The 23,013-nt window shown below is 41.3% G+C and overlaps 1 protein-coding gene across 1 annotated transcript; it reads right to left on the bottom strand.

The window, feature by feature from the left end:
* Positions 1–13,964: 13,964 nt before the first annotated feature.
* On the bottom strand, positions 13,965–22,166 carry mmaa (metabolism of cobalamin associated A). The gene is made up of 7 exons (XM_083977568.1): positions 22,101–22,166; positions 21,334–21,745; positions 20,311–20,433; positions 19,742–19,912; positions 19,023–19,108; positions 18,117–18,266; positions 13,965–15,097 (listed from the first exon to the last, which is right to left on the bottom strand). The coding sequence occupies exons 2-7, from the start codon at positions 21,743–21,745 to the stop codon at positions 14,804–14,806; spliced, it is 1,236 nt and encodes a 411-aa protein (XP_083833694.1). The 5' UTR covers positions 22,101–22,166; the 3' UTR covers positions 13,965–14,803.
* Between the last annotated feature and the right edge of the window lie 847 nt (positions 22,167–23,013).

Here is a 23,013-nt window from a genome sequence, read left to right as displayed (position 1 = left end):
ATAGTTCCTGAGTGTCTTAAAGACATGTCTGTGACATGCTTCGGTCAAAATACCCCAAAGATCAAACATCACAGCTCTCTGTTCATCCTCTCAAAACAGCCCTGTGCAAAACGGTCGGTTTCAGTGCCTGTCCCTTTAAATGCAAATGAGTCACTGCCTCTGCATTGCAGTACTACATGTATGACAATGGCTACCAAGAATCCTGGGAGAAACATGGCTGCCGGAAAATACATATGAGACGTGTGTTTGAACCACATACTGTATAGCTAGTACATATTGATTTAGCCAAAATGCAGTATGTAGTAGGCAGTATGCAAACAAAAGCAAAATCTGCAGTATGCAAAACATTCCCGGATGTCGTACTGATTTGGAAAATATCTCCAGTATGCATTTGACCTGTCCACATTGTGTACTGTATCCCACAATGCAATGCACCCATGACCTCTAACCCTAACAAAGACAGTTTACAGTAGTGAAGTATCTTAGCCGTGTACCGTAACCATGTTAAATAACTTAATTTAATTTAATTTAATTTAATGCAGACTGATCAGTTCATTGTAAAACATTTATTTATTGATGGAAATGTGGTGATTTCTGTACGTAGACTACAGAGCCCCAAGGCAGCGCTGCTCTTCTGTCCAATACACACATAGCATAAATAGCATTTATTTCCTAAAATCATCCACCATCACTCGAATTATAAATCTGTCACTGAATGAAAACATATTTCCAAGTTCATTGAAGAATGCCATTGTGACTCCTGTCCATAAATCAGGTGACAGACAGGAAGTGAGCAACTACAGACCAATTAATATACTCCCGGCTATCTCCAAAGCTGTCGAAAAGACAGTTGCTGAACAACTGGTAGCTCATTTAAATAAAGAAAACCTACTGCATCCTATGCAGTTTGGGTTCAGAGCAAACCATTCTACTGAAACTGCATGTTGCTACTTCCTTGAAGTCGTTAAAAGCAGCCTTGATAAAGGAGGGGTGGTGGGTGCCTTATTTCTAGATCTAAGAAAGGCGTTTGATACAGTTAATCATTCAGTGCTCCTTTCAAAATTGTCAACATTTAAACTTTCAGTTAATGTATTAAATTGGATCCAGTCTTACTTACTTGACCGCTCTCAGTGTGTGCGGATCAATGATAAAACTTCGTCTTCTAAAGCCTGTGTGTTGGGAGTGCCGCAGGGCTCCATCTTAGGACCGCTGCTGTTTAGCACATACATTAATGACCTTCCATCTGTGTGTGATGAAGTAGGGACCCTGATGTATGCGGACGATACGGTCCTGTACACTGCTGGGAAAGATCCCGAAGAAGTAGCTGTGAAGCTGTCAATGGCAATGGAAAAAGTTACACGGTGGCTTCAGTACTCTCGTCTTACACTTAATACTAATAAAACGGTAACCATGTATTTCTCAAATAAACAACGAAATACTATTTTCCCAAATATATATGTTAATGGAGAAATAATAAAAAATGTCAATGAGTTCAAATACCTGGGTGTGATACTAGAAGAGGTGGTAAATAAACATGGAGAAGCATTTATAGAATTTCTTAAAGATTCTAAAATGTGTCTCGTAAATGGGAGAATATGTCCACTTAATGATAACTATACCTCGGTATCTAGAAGGGGTAAGGCAGTTGTAGATTATATAGCAACTTCTTATGAATGTTTGAGAACATGCAACATGTTTGAAGTGATAACAGCGAACCAAATGGTAGAAGTAATAGGTTGTATGGACCTTGTGGGAGAACGTAGTAAATTGCCTGACCACTCTCTGTTAAAATTGAATTTCACTGTTGGGGAAGGGATTAAGTTAGATGTAGAGAGGGGGAGTGATCAACCAAAACAATGTAAAAGAGGGATAAGCAGAAAATTACCAAATGATTTTTTTTGTTCTGATAAGAGTCACAGGGAGCTGATGGCTCTGGCAGATAAGCAGAACTTATGTTTTGAAACACAAGAATTATTAGATGGATGGTATGAAGATTTTTGTCAGTTGGTGTATGATGAAATGGGAAAACACTCACAGAACAAGCATTATAATAAGAGAACAGAGAGAAAATATAAAATCAGCAAACCTTATTGGAACAAGGAGTTACAGGACTTATGGTATTCTATGCATAACTCAGAAAAGTTGTTTTTAAGATGTAAAGGAGCCAGAGGAGACAAGCAGCAACTTCTAGAGAAATTCAGACAATGTCAGCATGTATTTGATAAGAGGTTACGGTCGTATAAAAGGAGATATCAAAGAGGACAACTACTATATCTGGAGGAAATTCAATCATCAAATCCACAGCGTTTTTGGAGCGAAATAAATAAATTAGGGCCAAAACGTAAAAAATGTATCCCAATGGAAATATGGGGCGAAGGAGACCATTTAATTAGAGAGACAACACAAGTGTTGGTTAAATGGGAGAAGGATTTTGCTAGTTTATTTGAAAATGACGCGGAAGGATTTGATGAAGGATTCCTACAAGATATGTGCTTATTAAAAGGTAGTCTGGAAAAAGACATGCTAGAAGTTAATTTTCAAAGTAATAGTGAGCTTAATGTGGAGATTGATATGGGGGAAGTGGGGAAGGCTATTGATAAGGCAAAGGCAGGCAAAGCTACAGGTATAGATGATTTACCAAATGAATTGTTGAAATCACCTAAGTTAGCTCAAATTTTGTTTAATTTATTTTATCACTGTTTTGAACATAGCATAATACCATCAGTTTGGCTTAAGTCCATCATAAGCCCCATACCAAAATCACAGAAAACAGACCCCAGAGTCCCACTTAATTATAGGGGGATTAGTCTAATGAGCACAGTCTATAAATTATATTCATCTTTACTCAATGAGAGATTAATGGAATATTTGGAAAGAGAACAATTATTGGTAGAGGAGCAGAATGGGTTCCGTAAAGCCAGAGCTTGTATTGATCATATTTATATAGTATGTACTATTGTAAGGAATAGACTTAAGGAAAACAAATCAACATATGCATGTTTCATTGACTTTCAGAAAGCCTTTGATTTTATCAACAGAGACCTCCTTGCATATAGAATGGCTGAAATAGGGATAGATGGGAAGTTCTATCAGGCCATTTGCTCTCTCTACAGTGCACCCCAGGCCTGTGTGAAGGTAAACAACACCTATACCAACTGGTTCCCCACACTATTAGGAGTCAAGCAAGGAGATGCACTGTCTCCTACTTTATTTGCTGTGTACATTAACGATCTAGCCAAGCAAATCAAACATCTGCATTGTGGAGTAAAGTGTGGAGGAGAGGAAGTTAGTATTTTATTATATGCGGATGACATTATTTTGATGGCAGAAACAGAGGTTGATTTACAAAGAATGCTGACATGTGCAAGCGATTGGTGTAAAAAGTGGAGACTCTTGATAAATGAAAAGAAAACAGAAATTATGCATTTTAAGAACCCTGTTAAGCAAACAAGTGATTTCCAATTTCATTTTGGAGAGTCAAAATTGAATTATTCAAGAAGCTACAAATATTTGGGTCTCTATTTGGATGAACATATGACTTTCATGAAGGGATCATCGTTACTGGCTGAGTCAGCAAACCGGGCACTAGGGGGTGTTATAGCTAAAATAAAGACCCTGAGGGATGTTGGGTACTCCACCTACTCCAAATTGTATCAGAGTTGTGTGTGTCCAGTGTTAGATTATGTAGTAGGAGTATGGGGATTCAAACAGTACCCTAAATGTGAGGCTGTGCAAAACAGAGCCATGCGGTATTTTCTTGGCGTACATAAATTCACACCAACACTAGCCGTTATGGGAGATATGGGCTGGGAACCCAATGAGGTACGGTGGAGTGTATATATGGTGCGTTTATGGAATAGGATACTAGGATTAAATCGTAACAGGATTGCAAGAAAAATCTTTGAGTGGGACACTCTGACCAATGGGGCTTGGGATAGGGACATATATGACATCTTGCTGAGAGCTGGATATGAAGACCATTATTATAACAAAGAGAAAGTTGAGATTAACGTATTAAAAGAAATTATTTTTCAACGAAGTAAAGATAGATGGGCATTAGATATCTGGGGTAAACCAAAGCTGCGTACTTACTGTGAAATAAAACAGGTATTTGGCCCAGAAAACTATGTTTTGTATAATTTGTCTAAAAAGAAAAGATCCCTGTGTGCTCAATTGAGAGCTGGTATTCTTGGTCTTCATATCGAGACAGGCAGATATGTTGGCACAGCAGAAGATGATAGAATTTGTAACTTATGTGACATCCGAGAGGTGGAGAATGAAATGCATTTTGTGTTCTACTGTCCTTTCTATGACTCTACAAGACAAAAATTATTTAGTAAAGTAGATCCAAATAATGAATTTGTGTGGTTGGACGATGCTGAGAAGCTAAAACTTCTTTTTTATTTGAATATTTTTGCATTTTCTTTGTTTCTTGAAGAGGCTTGGGCAATGAGACGAAGAGCGATATATTGTTGAGTACTGAAAGTAATCTGAAATTGTTTATTTATGTCACACCTGTGTGGCAAGTAACACCAACAGGAAGGACTGTCTAGTTTTTGTTTTTTTTTGTATTTGTTATTGTGTCTTGTAATCCCATATGGGATGGGCCACAGTGGTGGCATGACACGAAAATAAAATATTCATTCATTCATTCATTCATTCATTCACTAGATTCCACTCTTACATTTAAGGGCCATGTTAAGAAAATGAGCCACACGCTGAAATATAACTTGTTAAATTTTAGAAACATCAGGAACTCATTAACAGTTGAAGCCGCGAAAACTTATTTCAATGCCATGATTTTGTCACATTATAATTACTGTATGTCCTGTTGGTCTCAGGCAAGTCCATCTGTCCTGAAACCCATCAGGTCACTACACAAACAAGCACTGAAAATATTAGACAGAAAGTCACGACAGTATCATCACTGTGAAATACTAAACAAATATAAAATGCTTAGCTTTGATAATCTAATGATGTATTCTAATGTCCGTCTAGTGTACAAAATAATTCATAATGTTGCCCCTCCCCCATTGAAAACCTTTGTTAAACTCTGCTCTGAGCACTCCACCAGAGCTTTAAGATCTGTCTCAAGTGGAGATTGTAACATCCCTAAGCGTAGCTCTGCCTTTGCTCAATCTGCCTTCTCTTTTAAATCTGTCAAATCATGGAACAATCTTACAACTAATCTGAAACTCTGTACAGACTTCAATGTTTTCTCCCGGGAAGTCAAACAATGGATCCTAAGAAATCAGACATGTCAGCATTAATCATGAGCCTAAATTATTTTTAACCTTGGCAAAGTGTGAAGTATTTTAATAACTGTATGTTTTGTTAACTGATATGAAATATGACTATGTCCTGAGTGTTTGTGATGTGTGAGAGGGTGTATATGCATATGTGGATGTTTAGAATGCTATGTAAATTGATAATTCTTATATTTCTATTGTTCTTATTCACCTGCCCAGGGACTACGGATGGAAAGTAGCTAGTAAGCTAAATCCGGTACAAGGCATCTCGTCTCATTTCGAGACTAATGTTATTTTGTACATTGTCCCTGATACAAATAAACTTATTAAACTAAACTAAACTAAAAAGAATTTAACCAGCCGGTGGTAAACCTCTAAACACCTGCGGGTAAGTTAATTAGCGATCGTTTTCTCCTCCGGGATGACGACGCAGGTTCACCGGCCGGTCACTTCAGGAGACCAGGTTGCTGCTGTAACGGAGGTGCACTCACTCACCCATAAAGGACGTGCAAACCGGCTGCCAAGCATTCATTGAGCTCTTGGCAAAACGGTTTGCATCGTCGCCTGCCGTGCAGGGTTCGAACCCAACCTGGGGCAGTCCGTACCGAGACACACAAACCAGAGGGCCAGATTGACATCGGCTACACTGCCTCTGTGATGACCCGCTGGTCCCGGTCACCGCTCCCACAGGTGGAGCTTCACTTCTCCGAAAAACGTCAGAGCAAACTTCTAAACAGCCGCCATTTAAACTAACCGCACATTGGGGATGTAAACAGTTACTTTCTTGCATGAAAAAATATTAAAACTTAAAGTGACGTAATGACATCGCTACAGCAGGAAATATATAGGTAGTACGGAGTATGTGGTTTCGAAAACAGCCACAGCAGATCAGGGGAGGAGGGGGCAGGGTACCTCGGCATGGCAATGTAGGGGAGTCCAGCACGCATTGATGTCAACGGGACTTCAATGTTAAAAAAAGACAGTAAAACACAGGTGCAGAGCCATCCAAAACATCTTGTAGGGCTCACCTCCAAATGCATAAACCTCATGATATGGCACTTCGACGTCCTCTAGAACCAGTATCCAACATTTTAAACATATAAGTCTGAAAAGCTGGAAAAGCATAATAGGTCCCCTTTAAAGTAAACAATAAAAAGGTTAAAAAAAGAAAAATCAAAGGTCTGAAGCAGAAACAACAAATTGCTCCAGTGAGGTCAACCTGATTGGTTATTTTTGATAGAAAACTAAATGCATGTTTGACTGATGAGTAAAAGCCTGTTCATCCAGTTCACGGTCAAATTACAGGAAGAAGAAGCAGCACAGAAATGGTTGCCAAGGTGCCCAGATAGTCATTTAACCCTCATTGGTTGAGAGGGAAGCCGAGGGCAGCACAGCCTTTTCACATGCTGCTCTTTCCATCCCCATTATCTCCTCTGTCTCATCCCTGCAACCACCAATATGGTTTCCTTGAAAGGGCTTAGCATTCTTTTAAATGTAAATACCAAACTGTGCTCTTTCTGCACAGACGTACAGGATGGAGCTGAAGATTAGGTTTGATGTTTGAACACCGCAGTGGCTTTCCCCTTCAGCAAAATCGCAGAACGGCAGTGCCAACCGCAAAGCAGAGCATTAGGGGCGTTTTGGTCACATTTAACATTGGGTAGGATCAAACACAAAGACAGGCCCACTAGACTGCTGTGGCCTTGTTCAAGCGTCCCACTATGATTGACTCAGTGGTTTCAAAAAAACAAAAAAACAAAAAAAAACATGGCTGCAAACTTCAATCTCATCACTCTCAGCAGTGCTCATCACGTTACTGGGAAGCTTCAGATGTCTTCATTCAGAGGGCAGCCTCAGCTGTATCTTTTCTTAGAGCCCTTGCATCTTTTGGATGGCGGTGAGTGTGCATTCCCTGGCACAATTTTCAATAGAGCTCCCCCTGGAGTAGCTGGGGAATGGCTATCACAACAATTACACTGACAGCTCTTTTCTAAAGTGCACTTGATTTATTTGATTTAGCTAAGATTAATGGCCCTCCCTCGTAGCAGGCCCGGCTGAGATGTGCAGCACAACACAGACTTAGCCCCTACATAAGCACAGGTGCATGCTACCACAGATAATGAAATTGTATGAAATATATGCACACATCCGAACAAATGTATACATACACCCACAAATCAACTTTGAGACTTAATCTAACAAAAGCTTAGGCCTGTTTTTTTGTTGTTCTTCTTTTTTCTAGTTTCCCTGAATTGACAGATTCATTGCTCCTCTCAGTACAGCAGACATGCACTAAAAAACAGGACACACACGACCTGTGGAAGTCCATGTATGTCAATATTAAAATATAATAATCTAATCAGGTTGAAGTGTTGTTTTTAATATGTTTTTAATATTACACATGACAAAATCAAAAGCTAAAATCTTCTATAAATCCACGTGATTCTTAACAAAATGAAAAAAAGTGTCATGATTATAAGGAAATAAATTTGAATGGGAAATATTTGGACATCTTGGAAACAAACTTAAAATTTGACCTTTTTTCCTTTTTTCATGTCCATTTGATCATGCCTAAACCTGCCAAAACTTTATAAAATTAAAGTTGTGATTTATCTTTTGTCCTTTTCTTGACAGTGTGGTGTTGTACACATACACTCACACTCACTACAATATATATATGTATATACTATATATATATATATGTAAGATATTATACAAAGTAAAGAGGGAAAGTGAGGATACAGCAGTCATGTTTTCCCTCAGGCTTGTGTTTGTTTTCTTTTGAACTACATTTCAATCCAGTATAGTAGACTCATAAAATAAAGGTGCAGTGGTTTGACTTTAGTTCAGGTTTGTTTTTGACTTTTTCATGCTTTCTTAGGACAGTCTGGTAAAATGATTAATTTTAGTTTTGGGTGGTCCTGAACTTCTACACTGTTACATAAACACACTCATGTTGAAGAATATGGTTTGATTGTTTTTTGTTTTCTCACGCAGACAGGCACAGAGACTGTATGTAGTCACACATGTTCCTAGAGTTTGCTGCTAGAGGGAGACACCTGCCCTCCACTATGTGCCAGGAAGCGCTACGTCTGGCTGGCTGGCGGACAGTTGCCAGGCCAGCGGTCCGGTATGGTCCAGTGAGGTTGGCACTGACGCCTGCCCATCTGCCCGAGTTGACACGTTTGCTCCCACACCACTTGTCCAGGAGGACGAAATGTGCCGTGGTGTCCTGGCAAAGTTCCCCGAAATGTCAACCTGGCGTGACAAACCCATGCCGGCCCCTTGGCCCTCACAGGCCTGGTAGTGTGGGGCAATGCCCCGGATCAGACGAGGAGCCAGGAACATGCCACGGTAACAAAAACTGCTGATCGACTACTGGGGCGCTACCATCTTGTCCGGGGTGGATAGAGCTTGTTCGGTCGGGTAGAGGATGACTGTTCTCATTACTGGCCCTGAACCTTACAAAACTTGGCTATTCACTAGTTGATAGAGGGCAGCTGGATAGAAATGAGACATCATGTGCAGGAAACACATATGGGAAACAAGCTTGGACCCTGCGCTGAAGCAATCCCGTCCCATTAAAAATTGTTATGAATGAAACAAATTGTAACTTGGCGTCTCCTTTTACAAGCCAAAAACAATGGATGCAGAGGACAAATAACATGCGGAACATATTTTCTCTTGTTTGAGCAGATGGTCTTGGAGGTGCAGTGAGGGTCTGATGTTGGCTGACTCTGTCCTGCAGTCCCCTCAGGGTAGCAACTGTGAGTGGTCATTAACACGTGGAACAGGCCATGCCAGGAGAGAGAGGAGTCTAGCGGTAGTTAACAGCCACTATCCAGTTAAATCCTCCTCCTCTGTGCTAAACAGGAACAGCTACAGCATTTCTACCGGTTGCCAAGGCCGCACAGACAACAACACATCATGTAAGACCTTTAGAAAAAAAAGACATTGTTTCGCAAGCACAAAGGAACAGAACGGAGAAAGATCTATTTCTACCCCACTGCACCTCATCGCTCACTTTTGCTGAATCTGAGGTTATGGCCAGGGCTGTCTGGCAGTTATCCATACACAGCGAATCGTGGCATTTGTGTGCGCGCACATGTGCGTGTGTGCACACAGCGGAGCTGTGGACAGGTATGACAGGCTGACCTCCACATGTTACCGGAGAGAGTGTGCGGCCCAGTGTTACCTGTCATAACACGGGCTGCCTGGAGCCCCGGAGCACCGGCCTGACCAGGCCACTGGGCAGCCAGAAATAATAGAGACTGGCAAGAGGGCAATGAGGGGTCACACGGAGGGAGAGCAGGAGAAAGGGGGGACAGGGACATATGACAGGAGGACTGGTGGAAGGATGAAAGCAGGAGAGTGAGAAGGAGAGGAAAGAGAAATTTATGTAAGTGAGGAGAGTGGTGAGGATAATGATGTGGGAGCAAGTGGGTCAATCAAGGAGCAAAGAGAGGAAGATAAAAGAGAGCAAAGTAAGGAAGGTGGCTGCTGTTCACCCTGCATATTACCGTCTCGAGCCTCTGAAGAGAGCTAAAAAATTATGCGTACAAGCGGCGAGGGAAGAGAAGCGGAAATCTGACTTTTGCTTCCCGAGTTCTCTGCGTCTGTCCCGACACCCTCGGACCAGAAAAATAAGCCTCAGTTCGCATCACTTCCCATTTGTTTTGAAGCCCAGTTTATCTTTTGCGAGTATGATGTCGGAGCATTCTCGAGGTGCAGCCACTCGCCTGCAGAGATGGAACAGCTGAATTCACTTAGGCAGGCTTGGCCAGCAATTAAAGTGCTGGATTAAGAGTGATTGCATTTTGTGTCCTGAGGAGGCGCTGCCTGCCATCTTGAGAGGTCTCATTAACATGGCTGCCATGGGCTGTGCTGAGCACTGCCACAGGCAGTTAAAAAATAATGGAGACATTATCAACCTTAATGTCTTGTACCTGGAGTGGAGAAGATTTTATAATCACTATTGTGATGGGCCACGGGCTGCCAGTTGTGCGAAAGGGAAAGGTTGGATGAAGATAACCCTTTTTCTGACCAGACCCCTGTGTGTTTTTTTGATCAGCCACTACACGTGGGGAGTCTGAGCAGCTGGATTTCATTAATTGAGTGCTGGCAGCGTTCTGCTCTGGCGGCAGGGGTGAGTCACACTGGTGGGATTGGTCTCTCTCTCCCTGATATCATCTTCCAACCATAACTACAAATAATTATTCACTCAAATCCATTACCGGGGGTCAGTCAAGTTCCCCAATCAGTTCTAAAGTCCAATTACTGGCGCCAAGGCTGTATTCGCGCTTTCCTGCAGATGAAGGCCTGGCCCACAGGCTGCCCAGTAAATTACACATAGCAAACAGTGGAGTGTGCATGAGAGCGAGCCTCCTCAGGTGGGTAATAAAGCAGAGGTACATACTGGTCTCCCTGGGGCATTCTGACCGTACCATCTAGCAGACTTCACCAGGTTAAATAGAATTAGCCCATGCAATGAGACACACTTTGAATACCAACCACGTCTCCTCACTCTACAGGCTAGAGAGCATGCAGCATGCACAGCGCAGCCTGGTATTAACATCCATCTCAGCAGTTGATATAATAAGACATGTCGCCATAAGGGTCTCCTCATAAAGAGGCTGCACAGTGACCCATCAGAGCAACATAATGAGTTGGGTGTTACATCCAGCGCACACACACACACTCAGGGTTTCGCTGCAGCTCTCCAACCCCATTAGCGTGTGGTTCCTTGTATCGTTTTGCAGCCGTCTTGAAAGTGAGCCCTGAGCCTGGAGGAAATGCTTCTCACACACTCATCTGTCACTACAGAGAGACAGCAGTGCAGCCAGCCGAGTCGGAGCGGCCGGGTGGCCAACAAGGCAGGCAGTGTGTGTATGTATGTATGTGTGTGTGTGTTGGGGAGGGGGTGCATGCGTGCGAGTGTGCATGACAGGGGATGGATGGCTTGTATGTATGTACAAGATACGTAGGAGGTGAGCAAGACGGGTGTTTCTGTGTGACGTGTGTGTGTCTGTGTCTGTGTGTGTGTGATGGCTTGTGTTGCGAGGAGAGGAGCAAACATAGCGAGGATGGGGTGAGGCTTTTGTGACCAGCAGCCCATGACCAGTTGTCACACTGCACACATACATGCACACAGCTCCCAAATCAGCCTGGTGGGAGGGCCCGTCTGACATTTCCCTCAGTGTCAGGCTTCCCTCACACTCTGATCTGACCAGAAAACAGTCAAACTCTAACACCGACACAGCCGTCAAGAGGCAGAACGTCCATGTCTGCCTGTGCTGCTACGCTATGTCTGTTTTGTTTACTGACATTTTCTAGCAGACCCATTGTTCGATGCTCATTCCAGACTTTGAGGTTTTTTGAAAAGGGGAAAAGCTGAGTTTTTTGGACTGCAATTACATCAGTATGAGGGCACCGCTTTGCTTTGTCCTGAGCCAGGAAAGCATTTTGACTTGAGACTGCTGACACAAAGAAAGACTGTCAATGTAAGCCCCTCCATTAAACATGAAAAAACCTCATCAAAGAGCCAGTGTCTGTCCTCTGCTTACATTCAAGAGATCCAGCGAAATGCTAAACACATGTGGATGGGCCATGTGTTTAGGCTAAAATGGCCGAACACGATCCAGCAGCATTTGAGTTAATCTTCCTTAGTGAAACCGCATGGTGTTGTTTACACTGGAGACAACTGTGTGTGTACGTATATGCATGTCTGTGTGTGTGTGTGTGTGTGTGTGTGAGTGTGTGGAGAGCGTCCAGAGCTGCAGAACTCACTGTTCCCTGTTGCAAAGCCAGAGCAGTTACAGTGTGTATGTGTTTGTGTCAGCATGATGGAGGAGAAGGGTGTTACTCAGACCTAATGAATCCATCTGCATTCAAGGGGCATTCTTCCTCTCGTACGCAGGCGGGAGCAAACAAGCAGCGACCTGGGAGCCCATCCAGCGGTTGGGGGGCTCAGTCTCAGTGTTTCCACAGCAGACAGAACAAGGGCGAGCATGGATTAGTATTGAATACACCCCCCTCAAAAAATTCCCCCCACCTTGAAAAAAAAGGGTATTTTCAAAGAGAGGGTTGAGGTTGAAAGCTGTGCAGTCACACACTCAACCCTCCTGTACTGTACTGTACTGTAAGATTGGCTCCTTTCTGGACCGAGAGCAGCCGACGAGGGTTCGATCCGGAGGGCGAGGAGGACTACAGTACAGCCTGTGCTCCAGGAGAGTGGCAGCTGCTGATGTCCTCACCTCCGAGTGACCTGGCACCCTGGGCAACCTCAATGAAGAATGGATGGAGGGCAGGAGGCGGGGGCGTTATGAGGGGGAGGGCCGGTTGGCACTGAGGGACCAGTCATTAGGATGATGAATTCAGAGCTGAGTGAGCCTAGGGAGACCTCTAGTGGTGGAGGACAGGAGGAACTCATGTCTACAGAGGATGGACGGTCTGAACATCATGAACGCTATATACATACTCTGAATAATAAGTCCCATCACTGTACAGTCTGCTGATGACCTTGAGCTTCTCGAACCTTTTTATTTCATACCCTCTTAAATTTTGCAACTCTCTATAAAATAATGGCACCAAATTGCCTCTAGGAGAAAGTCACATAAAAAATCAATTTATATTTCTCATATTGTGCTGGGGAAAAAAAAAAAAGCCTCAAAAATCAAAAAGTTTAGGATGACCACTTTGATAGTGTCACTGAATCTTAATTTAATTCTGGAGAAATACCCTCTCCCTCAGCCTTAAAATGTCAAATTGTCCAAGGACAGAGCTCTTCGGCTGTTGCATGCAAAACGCTCTACATGACTGAAGCACCAGCAAGTTAAACAGAAAAGGCTCCACCCACAGTATGACTTCATCAAGCGAAGTGACTTAAAATCTTGGCAAGAAAATACCTAGACATCTAATCTAATTTGAATTGTTTAGTGTCCAGCATTTTATATATATATATATTTTTTACTTATTTGATCTGTATTGCTTTTTATTGTATTTTTATGTTTCTTTTTGTCTAAGCAGTGAAATTAAGGGCTATAGAGAGATAATATTACCATTAATATTATCATGTACCTAAAGACTGTGCAACAATATTACCATAGAGTTAAATCAACGCTTGACAGTTTCCTCAAAGACTAATCATGTGCTTCACAACGGTCGCATTTTGTGGATAACACACTAGATGTTGCTCTAGTGACTTATTATTTGACAAAACAAAAACCAGATTTACATCAATCAGTTATAGTTTCCGTAAGTATTTTATGCAAAACACTGCTGCCGATGACTCTGATGTCCATGTGAGAAATACCTGTTGCATAGATTTCACAAGTGTATATGTATGCTACTGACACTGGAGTCTCCCACTGTACCCTGAATCCAGCAGCAAGTCTGTTTAAAATTAATAAAGTAGCCGCAGTGAAGTTATGAGTATGTAACTTCTCTTTGTCTTTTGATCTCTGGTGTGTGCAGAAGTGCAGTGCATTATGAAGGCACTTCTGGAAATATTAAAGTGTGTTTCGTCTGAATTACAAGTATCCGGGCAGCTGACTCATTCAGATGATACCTTGCTCTGACATTTCTGGCTCGGGAGTACAGAAAACATTTCATTACATCTTTGACAAATCTCAGGACTAATATTCGTAGAGGTTACATTAATCAGTCTCCCCCCGTTTTTCATACGGTGGGCAAACACAAGGAGAGAGGAAGCTCGGCCAACTGTACTGACAGATTTAATGTTATTCACTTATCCAGTTTAAGATTCACAGCATATCTTTAATATATGGTACCACTCTGAAAATATATTTGTGAATAAAAACCATCTCGAAAGTGCAGTTGAACCAGGAGAATTCATATTTGTTATCAGAGTGATGTCCACGGTAGTTCAACAAGAGACACAAGTCAATGTACAAAACACACTGCTTGAAACTTTATCCTCGCCTCAACACTTTTCTTTTAGGGTTATAAAGTGTCAAATCAATCTGATGGCAAGAGTGTCAGTGACACCACAGATCACACTCTCGCTGCAGAATTTGTCATGTCAATATTTATGGCCTGAATAACAAGTCACGGCTTCGTCTAGAGATACCCTTGTAAAAGTGATCAGTGTTGTGCAAGCTGTTTCCCAAGTGGAACAACACGGTCTGTACAATCCCTCGTATGTCTTGTTCAGATTTCATTAAAACTGTTCATAAGGGCTTCAGTGTTTTAGTCCGAGAAGAAGACAGCCACAGTATCGTCTTTACATAAGAAAGAAGGGGACACTATCCAAAATGTGAACGTGTCTTGAAAGCCAAAGGTGAGACGTGAAAACTGTCTGCTCAGTCAGGCCTCTTCTGATTTGGATTAAAGCGAGCTGAAACTGGGCTTCTGTGGAAGGGGTGACTTCTGCCTCAGGTATTTTAAATTTCAAATTAAGAGTAAAAAACAGCAAGGCTGCTTCTTTTTGTGCAAACCACAGAGTCAAGGTCACATATTCTCTCCCTGTCCTGGTGTTTTTTTGGCACCGCGTGGCCCTGATGAACCATGACACATCCATCCAGTCCCACTGTTTTCTAGGTAGGTGATGATGAAGAGAAGCCTTTCAGAAGCAGGTCAGCGGCCAGGCCTGGAGAGATAGCCCCGCTGGTGACCTTCTCCTCCAGGTGGGGCAGAGCCTCTCTGACACTGGGGTGATTTTGGAAATGGAGAAGGACGCTCTCCTGGATCAGACTCCACATCCAAACTTTCTGTTGGGCCCTCCGTCGGCCCTGCAGTTCACCGCTGGCTAACATGGCGTCCCGGTATGACTCCATCTTGGCCCAGAGCTCTGGGATGCCCTCACCGGTGTGAGAGGAGGCACGCACCACCTGAGGACGTAGGGGAGGAGGAGGGGGAGGGGAGTGTGGGATGCATGAGTGAATTTAAAGCGTTTCTTTTTCCAACAAGCAGGTCGTATTGTGGACAATGACTGTCCTGTAGCTAATAAAAAACCTCAGATGGGTGAAACAGTAACACAGAACTACGACGCCCCCAGGCTGATCACAGCTGAGGACCCTTAGCGCGAAAGGCCAAACTCTAAATTATTTGTTACTGTTAATTTTTTTTTTTTTTTTACATTAGATTTGAATTATGACTTTACTTTTTTAGGTGTATTTTTTATTTGGTTTGTTAGTTATTAGTAGGTTAATGCTGGGTCTACTGTGAAGCTAACCCCAGCACAATTATATTTGTTGCTAAGATATCTTCATGTATCAACAGATAATACCGACATTATAGTCAATAAAAAGTATTTTTGGAGCAAGAAGCCATTTGTGAAACAGAAATGCAAAAGAAAAATAAACAAATGGAAGAAATGCTGTTTTTTCCTCCTTGCAGAGCAAACTGTGGGTTTGTGTCAAAAAAAATATTTTTGTGAAAAACGTAAAGCTTTTGACAGAGGGTGCGTTAAAAAAAATGTATTAAAGTTTAATAGTAAAAGAGCGTTTTTCTGAAATTTAATTTCAGTTGAGATAGCCGAGTTACCCGTCTCTCGTTGTGTGAGTTTCTTCTATGTTTAAGATTTGTTGGCGATGCACCCTCCGTCCTGGAAGAAGCTGTCATGTCACTTTTCAAACAGTGTGTTTTCATCTCCACATAACACCTTGTTCACACAAGCAATCTGGGGATAAATGTCACTTTAGTGCTCAGTTCTTCTTTTTTTTGTCTCTTTTCAGAGCTTGCTACAGATTCAAGAGCACATGATGAAATTCAGTGTAACATTCAAATTCAAAGCAGACACAGAAGTGAAAAGTGCCTCAGATTTACAGGAACACAAAAAAGTCAGGGCAATCAGACATGCATTTAGGACTCACTAAAGCGCTTCACTAAAAGTTCATCGTCTGCTGATGTTTATCCTTTAATTCTCTTTTTAGAGCTGAAGTAAAACAAACCATACAGACTCTCTACGATCTCCAGGCTGCTAGAGTGTAATGAAATGACATGTATCACTGGGAGATAAATTGTCATCAGCTGGCAAATAGTAAAGTTGAATGTGACAAGCTGGTAAATATCGGAGGCCTGTGATCAACAGCCAATTATGAATCTTCTAATTGCATCATTACGTTAATCATTTTACAAGGGCTGGATCCGAGTCTGATGCAAAAACAGGAAATCAAACTTGAGAGTAATCGTACTCTACAGTATGTTTGCCAATTACAGTATCTACTGCAAATGGCTAATTAAAAAAATAAAAATAAAAAAGAAGACAAGAAAGAACAAACAAAACCTGGCATTTATTTGTTTAAGTTTGAAGATTGGGGATTTTTTTTTTCTTCTAACACAGTAAAATTAAAAAATCAATAATTTTGTTTGAGGTGCTCAGAGCATTGCAAAATTATGTTAAAAAAAATACTGTAGAAACAACACCCCAGTGTTATTCTGAACAGATGCATGATCCCTGCTAACAGTTAATGTATGAATTGCTTTCCACCAAAGATGTATTTCAAAACAGTTCACATAGATAAATGTACTACTTAGAGTTGTAAGTAAGAAAATATTTTTTTTGGTAACCTGTACAGTGTATGATCAACTAGTATTGCATTTCATAAAATTGGGTAACTTGCAAGATACAGATCGAGGTCCAACACAGAACCTCCCATAATCAATTCAACTCAATGAAAAGTGAGTTTGAATAAAAAGACCGACATCTGATTAGATGTGAATAGAAATTAAGTAAACTTTGTATTTTTCAGACATGACTGAGCTAATCCAGTGTCACAGAGGACAGTAAGTAACCATTTACACCGGCTCTACATTGACATGACAAGAAGTGGAGTTTGATATCATTAGTAGAAAGGGTAGATTACTTGACTGACTGAAAATGAATTGCCAACTATTTCAAATACTGACTTATAATGATGTCTCTTTTTTTAGCTAAATGTTTAAATATAATTCAACTCCTTTTGTTGTTTTTTCCAGTTTTGTAAAAACTGACTGGTTGGTTATGACTTTACAATTAATCAGTTAATTATCTGAGAAGCTCTCCAGCAGATTAAATGGATTATAGACAAAAAATGTTAGTTGTAGCCGTATTTGTTGTATCTACACATTACACACATGACACATCAAAGCAGCATTGAGAACAATCATGTCTCGTGTTTTCATGCAGAGTGAGGCAGACAACAAAATGCAGCCAAAAGAGAGGGAGAGACTAAGTCAGAGAGAAGCCAGAGATTGTGTTACCATGAGCTGAATACACAGTACACAGACACAGAAGAGGGAAGGAGAGTGGAGGTAGGAATAAACAGAGAAAGCAACTACGCGAGCAGCCCATCAGTGTTTATACTGGTGTGCAGGCTTTAAATGAGCAAAATGCATGACACAGCAGTCGGGTATTCAGAGCATCAGGAGCGGGGGGGGGGGGGGGGGGGGGGATAGGGTGAGGGGTGGTGGTGGTAGTGAGGGGGGCAGATGCTTGCATCGTGGGCAGATGCTGCACTGGGCTGAGGAAACAAAAGGAGAGGGCCGGGCACGCAGACGGGTGAGCTGGGACATGATGCAGGGAGCAGTGAGACACTGCAGCACTGATGCAGTGACATCACCGTCATCATGATCACAAACTTCATCATCCCCCCCCCCCCCCCCTTCTCCTGGGTCAGCTGACCTCTCAGTGGGACGGCTTGTTGGGTTCACGTGGCAACAGGCACAAGCCCAGTGGCTCAAATGTTAAACACTAGTCACTTAGCAATTTATTCATTTTTTTTACGTGTTATCCTGTTGCTGCTTGGCTCCCTCCCTCATTACGCTGTTAGTTAAAATAAGCACAAGCAGCTGGGCACACACACACACTCACTCTCTCACACACACACACACACACACACACACACACACACACACACACACACACACCTTGGGGTTCCAGGATTTGGATTGTCTCCTGAGCAGCTTGAGTGCGCTGGTGTATTCAGTCTGGATCCTCCGGGCTGGCACCACCAGGTCTCCATCTGACTTTGTTACCACCACCAAGTCTGCCCTCTCGATGATGCCCCTCTTGATACCCTGGACAGAGATTTTGGCATCAGAGATGGAGGTAATTAACTTCATTAGAAGAAAAAAAAAAAAACATAAATAAATTTGATCTAGACAGCTGATCCACTGAGGGATCTCTGTGCTGAGTGATGGATGGATGGAGCTGTAATACATCCCTCGCTGACGTCGACTTCTGACTAATGCAAAACAACAGCAGTTAGTTGAGCTTATTCTAAGACGTGCTTTTCACCTCTTGAAACTTTCTTTGAGCTCTGTTTTTTTTCCAAACCAGCTGGTGAATAGACACAGAACGACTGCAGCTGGACGTTTAGGTGACTTTGTGTGTATTCCAAAAAATCTTTACATTTTGATCGAAGATATAATTGCAATGATTAAAACAAATGCCGCTTGAGCTGCTTAATGACCATGATCACCATAATATTAATCCTAATGAGTTAGGATAATCGAGAGTAGCTAATGAGTAATTTAGGTAATTAATAAATTGATTGTCATATAGTTTTTGTCAACATGAAACATTGTGCCAAAACTCACATTACGTGTCCATGTTTCATGTTTATTTCTGCTACCATCTATTTACATTATTATTTACACTAATAATGTATTGTTCTCATGGATGAGAAAAAGCATAAGTGCAGAGAAAATTATACACTTCAGCTATAAAAACAGATTAGTATCATTTGAACATTGTTCAACCAAAGATACACACAAACAGAAAACTTTGTAACTGCTTTAACGACACTGACACTGCTGGTGTTGCACACTAACCTGGAGTTCATCGCCCCCTGCTGGTGGAATCAGCAGCACAAACATGTCAACCATGTCGGCCACTGCAAACTCCGACTGGCCCACACCTGAAGACAAACACACAAAATTTCACATGTCACCTCTGACCAGCAGTGACACTCAAACTAAGACTAAAGCCACAATAAGGAGCCGCCAGGTTCCATGTTGCATCATAAGGTAACATTAATAGTTTCACCTGTACATGATTTTACAGTAGCATGTATGAAGAAGAGAGAAATGAAAGTGAAATCAGCGTGAAATAAGATTCCTGATCAGGACTTGTTCTGAAGCTTGAATAACTTTCACAATCTTCACAGTGAATAGATTCGAGCCTCTGGGGAACACTTCACTTAGTAATGGCCAAACTGTGTCTGTGGCACTAAGATCGAAAACTGAGAAAGATTGATTAAATATTGCATCATATTCTTCAATTTAATACTTTCATCATATATTTCCAGATAATATATATATATTTTTTTTTTCTTATTTTGCAGCTTGCAGGGTGGTGTAAAAAACTCTTATTGAGATGTACAAATTGAGGCAATATTACCTATTTGTATTCAAATAACTGTCTGAATAAAATGTACTGCTAATCTTTATTAAACAGAAAAAAAAAATACATCTTTAGAGTAAATATGATTTTTTGTAAAAAATGAAAAAATATCACTTTGAGAAGCACAAAAAAAATCTCACTGTCTTACCTACAGTCTCTACAAGGACGATGTCATATCCTGCTCCTTCACAGAGGACGATGGCCTCGTTGGTCGTTCTGGTGACTCCACCAAGTGTCCCAGAGGCCGGTGATGGTCTGATGAAAGCGCTCATGTCTCTGGAGAGTTCAGTCATACGAGTCTTATCCCCCAACAGAGACCCTGAAACAAGAGGGATGGTTTCAGGTTGTGGCACAAATAAAAACATGGGTGTAATGTGTTTGGTTAATAGTACAAGTTACATTCTAACTAATTAATGAGACAATAAACAACATAAGTTTTCAGTGTTCCACATAGAGCAACTGTTGTTCAGTATCAATCAAATCAATCAAATCACTTTATTGTCATTATGCAGTTTAGAAAACAAAAACAGCACAATGAAATTTACTTGTGCGACCAAAGAGCAGCCTCCAAACTTACCTTACATACACACATACACATAAGAAGCCCTACTATCATCATCATCGTCATCATCAACATTTCATCTCATACACTCACATACAATAAATAATAAAGTATCAAAGTATCATAGACTTTCTGAAGTGTGTCTGAGATGTTACCTCCTGTGGTGCAGGAGGACGGATCAACTGCCAGCACTGACACTTTATGTCCACGTCCCGTCAGCATCTTCCCCACCACCTCAATGAAGGAGGACTTCCCTGCTCCAGGAGGACCAGACAGTCCTGAGACATCGACAGAGAGAAAATCAGCAACTGACTGCACCAAAACCTATTGGATACCTTAAGAATGAGTAAAGTTTTGTTTTGTGTTACAAAAACAGATTAATAAAACTGGTCTTACTTTTGGGCCATGGGAATATTCCCCATTACACCACCAAATTCTGACCCTCACTTGTATCTTCATGAATTTTTGTTTGCATTTTTTTCACATGAATGCGTTAGTGAGTACAAACACTAAGTGTTGACGTGTTCCTTAGATAGTCGTCTGCACAGTTTACAACTTATTTCTTGTTTTATTTTGTATTTTGTACACAATTTCCTGCCCCGTACGATCGGCTCTGTGCTGAATGTATAGGTAAGGGTTAGCAATAGGCCTAACGATGGCACCGTGTGACAAAGTGTTTAAATGACAGAGCAGTAGGCCTTATGATGGCACTGTGTGTGTATGTGTATGTTGTTTGAGTGTTTCTTTGCTAATAGTCCAGTCATTGCCATCAACAGCTGTGCAGCAGATAGTGATTTAATAATAAAATTGTGTTATTTAAGAAATTTTATAGTGCTCCTAAGTTTTTCTGTGCTCCTAATTTTTTTCATTTTGGAGCTACTGTACTGTTCAAATGTTTTCTGTTATCTATGTGTAAGGCTACCGTGAGTGCTTTGAAAGGCGGCAACAAATATAATATATTATTATTATTACCTGTGCTCCTAGTGAAAAAACTAAGCGTACAGCCCTGATTAACAATAACAAAAAACTTCTATCACTCTATACAGCTTTCCTATGTAGAAGAATCAGTTACACCAGAGATAATCAACAAAAACAAAACACCCATGTCAGCCAAAAAGCGCATCTCCAGTTTGCCTAAAATAAAACACTCCTCTCTTCACTCATATATGCCCACACACCTACTCTGAAGGCCACCGGCTTCCCTCCATTGCGCCTCTCCTGCTCGGCCCTGTAGGCCAGCACCCTCTGCAGCAGCACCTGGGCCAGCTCCTTCTTCCTGGGATGCTGCGTCTCCACCAAAGTGATGGACTCGGCCAGAGACGCCCTCTGTCCTCCGACCAGCCCATCGTACAGCTTTGTCAAGAGTCTCTGCTCGGGGCCGCTCAGGTCCTGTATGTGTTGGTTGAGGGGGGCTGTGCTCACACCCCTACTACGGTGCTGCTGGCAGCTGTGGCCCAGGAAGGTGCTCTGCTGACAGGGGTGGGAGGCTGTGGTGGTGGTCCGGTGGAGGCAGCATGTCCTGGTGGAGGGAAGGGAAGAGATGTAGCGGAGGAGGCCAATTCGTCCCATTTTATGACAAATGTGGGGCATCTGGTGGGAGAAAAACAGAGATTATCAATTAATTATCAGTCATTGATCATAGCTTTTAATGTATCAAAGTGACAACATAAATGAAGACAGCACATTCAATCCTATTTTTTTTCCTCTTCTTATTAATCAATTGTTGGCTAACACACTAACCAAACCTTCATGTGTTATTAGCTGAACAGCAGACTGACCAAACTTTCAACACTGGCATAATAACACGGTGTCTTGGGCTAAATAACGCTGACGCTGTGGCTAACATAAGCTCCCGCTGTTAATGTACAAGATAAAATGGGCAAAATAATACCAGACAACAGTTTAAACAATATATGTTCATGAATGCAAGGGAATTTACGCTGACCTCGTAGCAGCTTCATGTAGGTGTTTCTCGAGACTGTTGGTGAGGTTACATATCAACCAGTGTTTCATTCATCCTCTTCCGTTTCCGGTGACGTACGACACCGCCCCCAGTATTAGTTCCGTCGATTTATTTATACGATATAATTATATTGAAACTCTGTGACTTAAAAAAAAATAGTTACGTCTTAAATATATCTACCTTTTTAAAATGTGTGATGTTTTTGAATGAGTCAATTATGAAAAGATCGTCAAATGAGAATCTAAAAGGTGACATTGGACAGGTTTAAGCAGCAGATGGCAGCAGAGGTTCATTTTCAGGTCTTACCTGAAGGCAGAGACTGGTTTTCTGATTTGAGCCAAACCTAATAATGAAGTCTAACTGATTTCAGTTTCCTTTAACTCGTCTGATGTGGGCATGGATGTTAATAATAAGATATGTTGTTAGTAACAGGCCTCTAATGTATGTGGATGTTAAATTAGGATACTTTTTAACAAGTTGATTTTTCCATCCATTCATCCATCTATTTTATGTTGCTTATCCAGGTCAAGGTTCAGGTTGTGTTTATTGTGTCATTATGAAATATAATAATTAATCTACTTGGTAAATAATTCTAGGCCATATCACTGCTAATGACACATTCAAGTCTGAAATGTGACATGGGAGCCCAACTATATTGCAAAGGTCAGATATTGCCAGATAATCTTCAGCAATGTATTGTAATATTATTGTTGATTTATTGTTTATTATATTTTTGGTAAAATCTAAAACTTTAAGTAACTAGTAACAAAAGGTGTAAGATAAATGTAGTGGAGTAAGAGGTACGATATAAGTAGTATAGTAATAGTGGTATAAAGCAGTATAATATATATAGTATAATTAATACATACAATATACTGTATATATAATAAATATA

Source organism: Trachurus trachurus (assembly GCF_905171665.1).
Source record: "Trachurus trachurus genome assembly, chromosome: 1".
Lineage (NCBI taxonomy): Eukaryota > Metazoa > Chordata > Actinopteri > Carangiformes > Carangidae > Trachurus > Trachurus trachurus.
The sequence above is the reverse complement of the archived record's forward strand: the minus strand, read 5'-3'. Positions and strand labels throughout refer to the sequence as shown.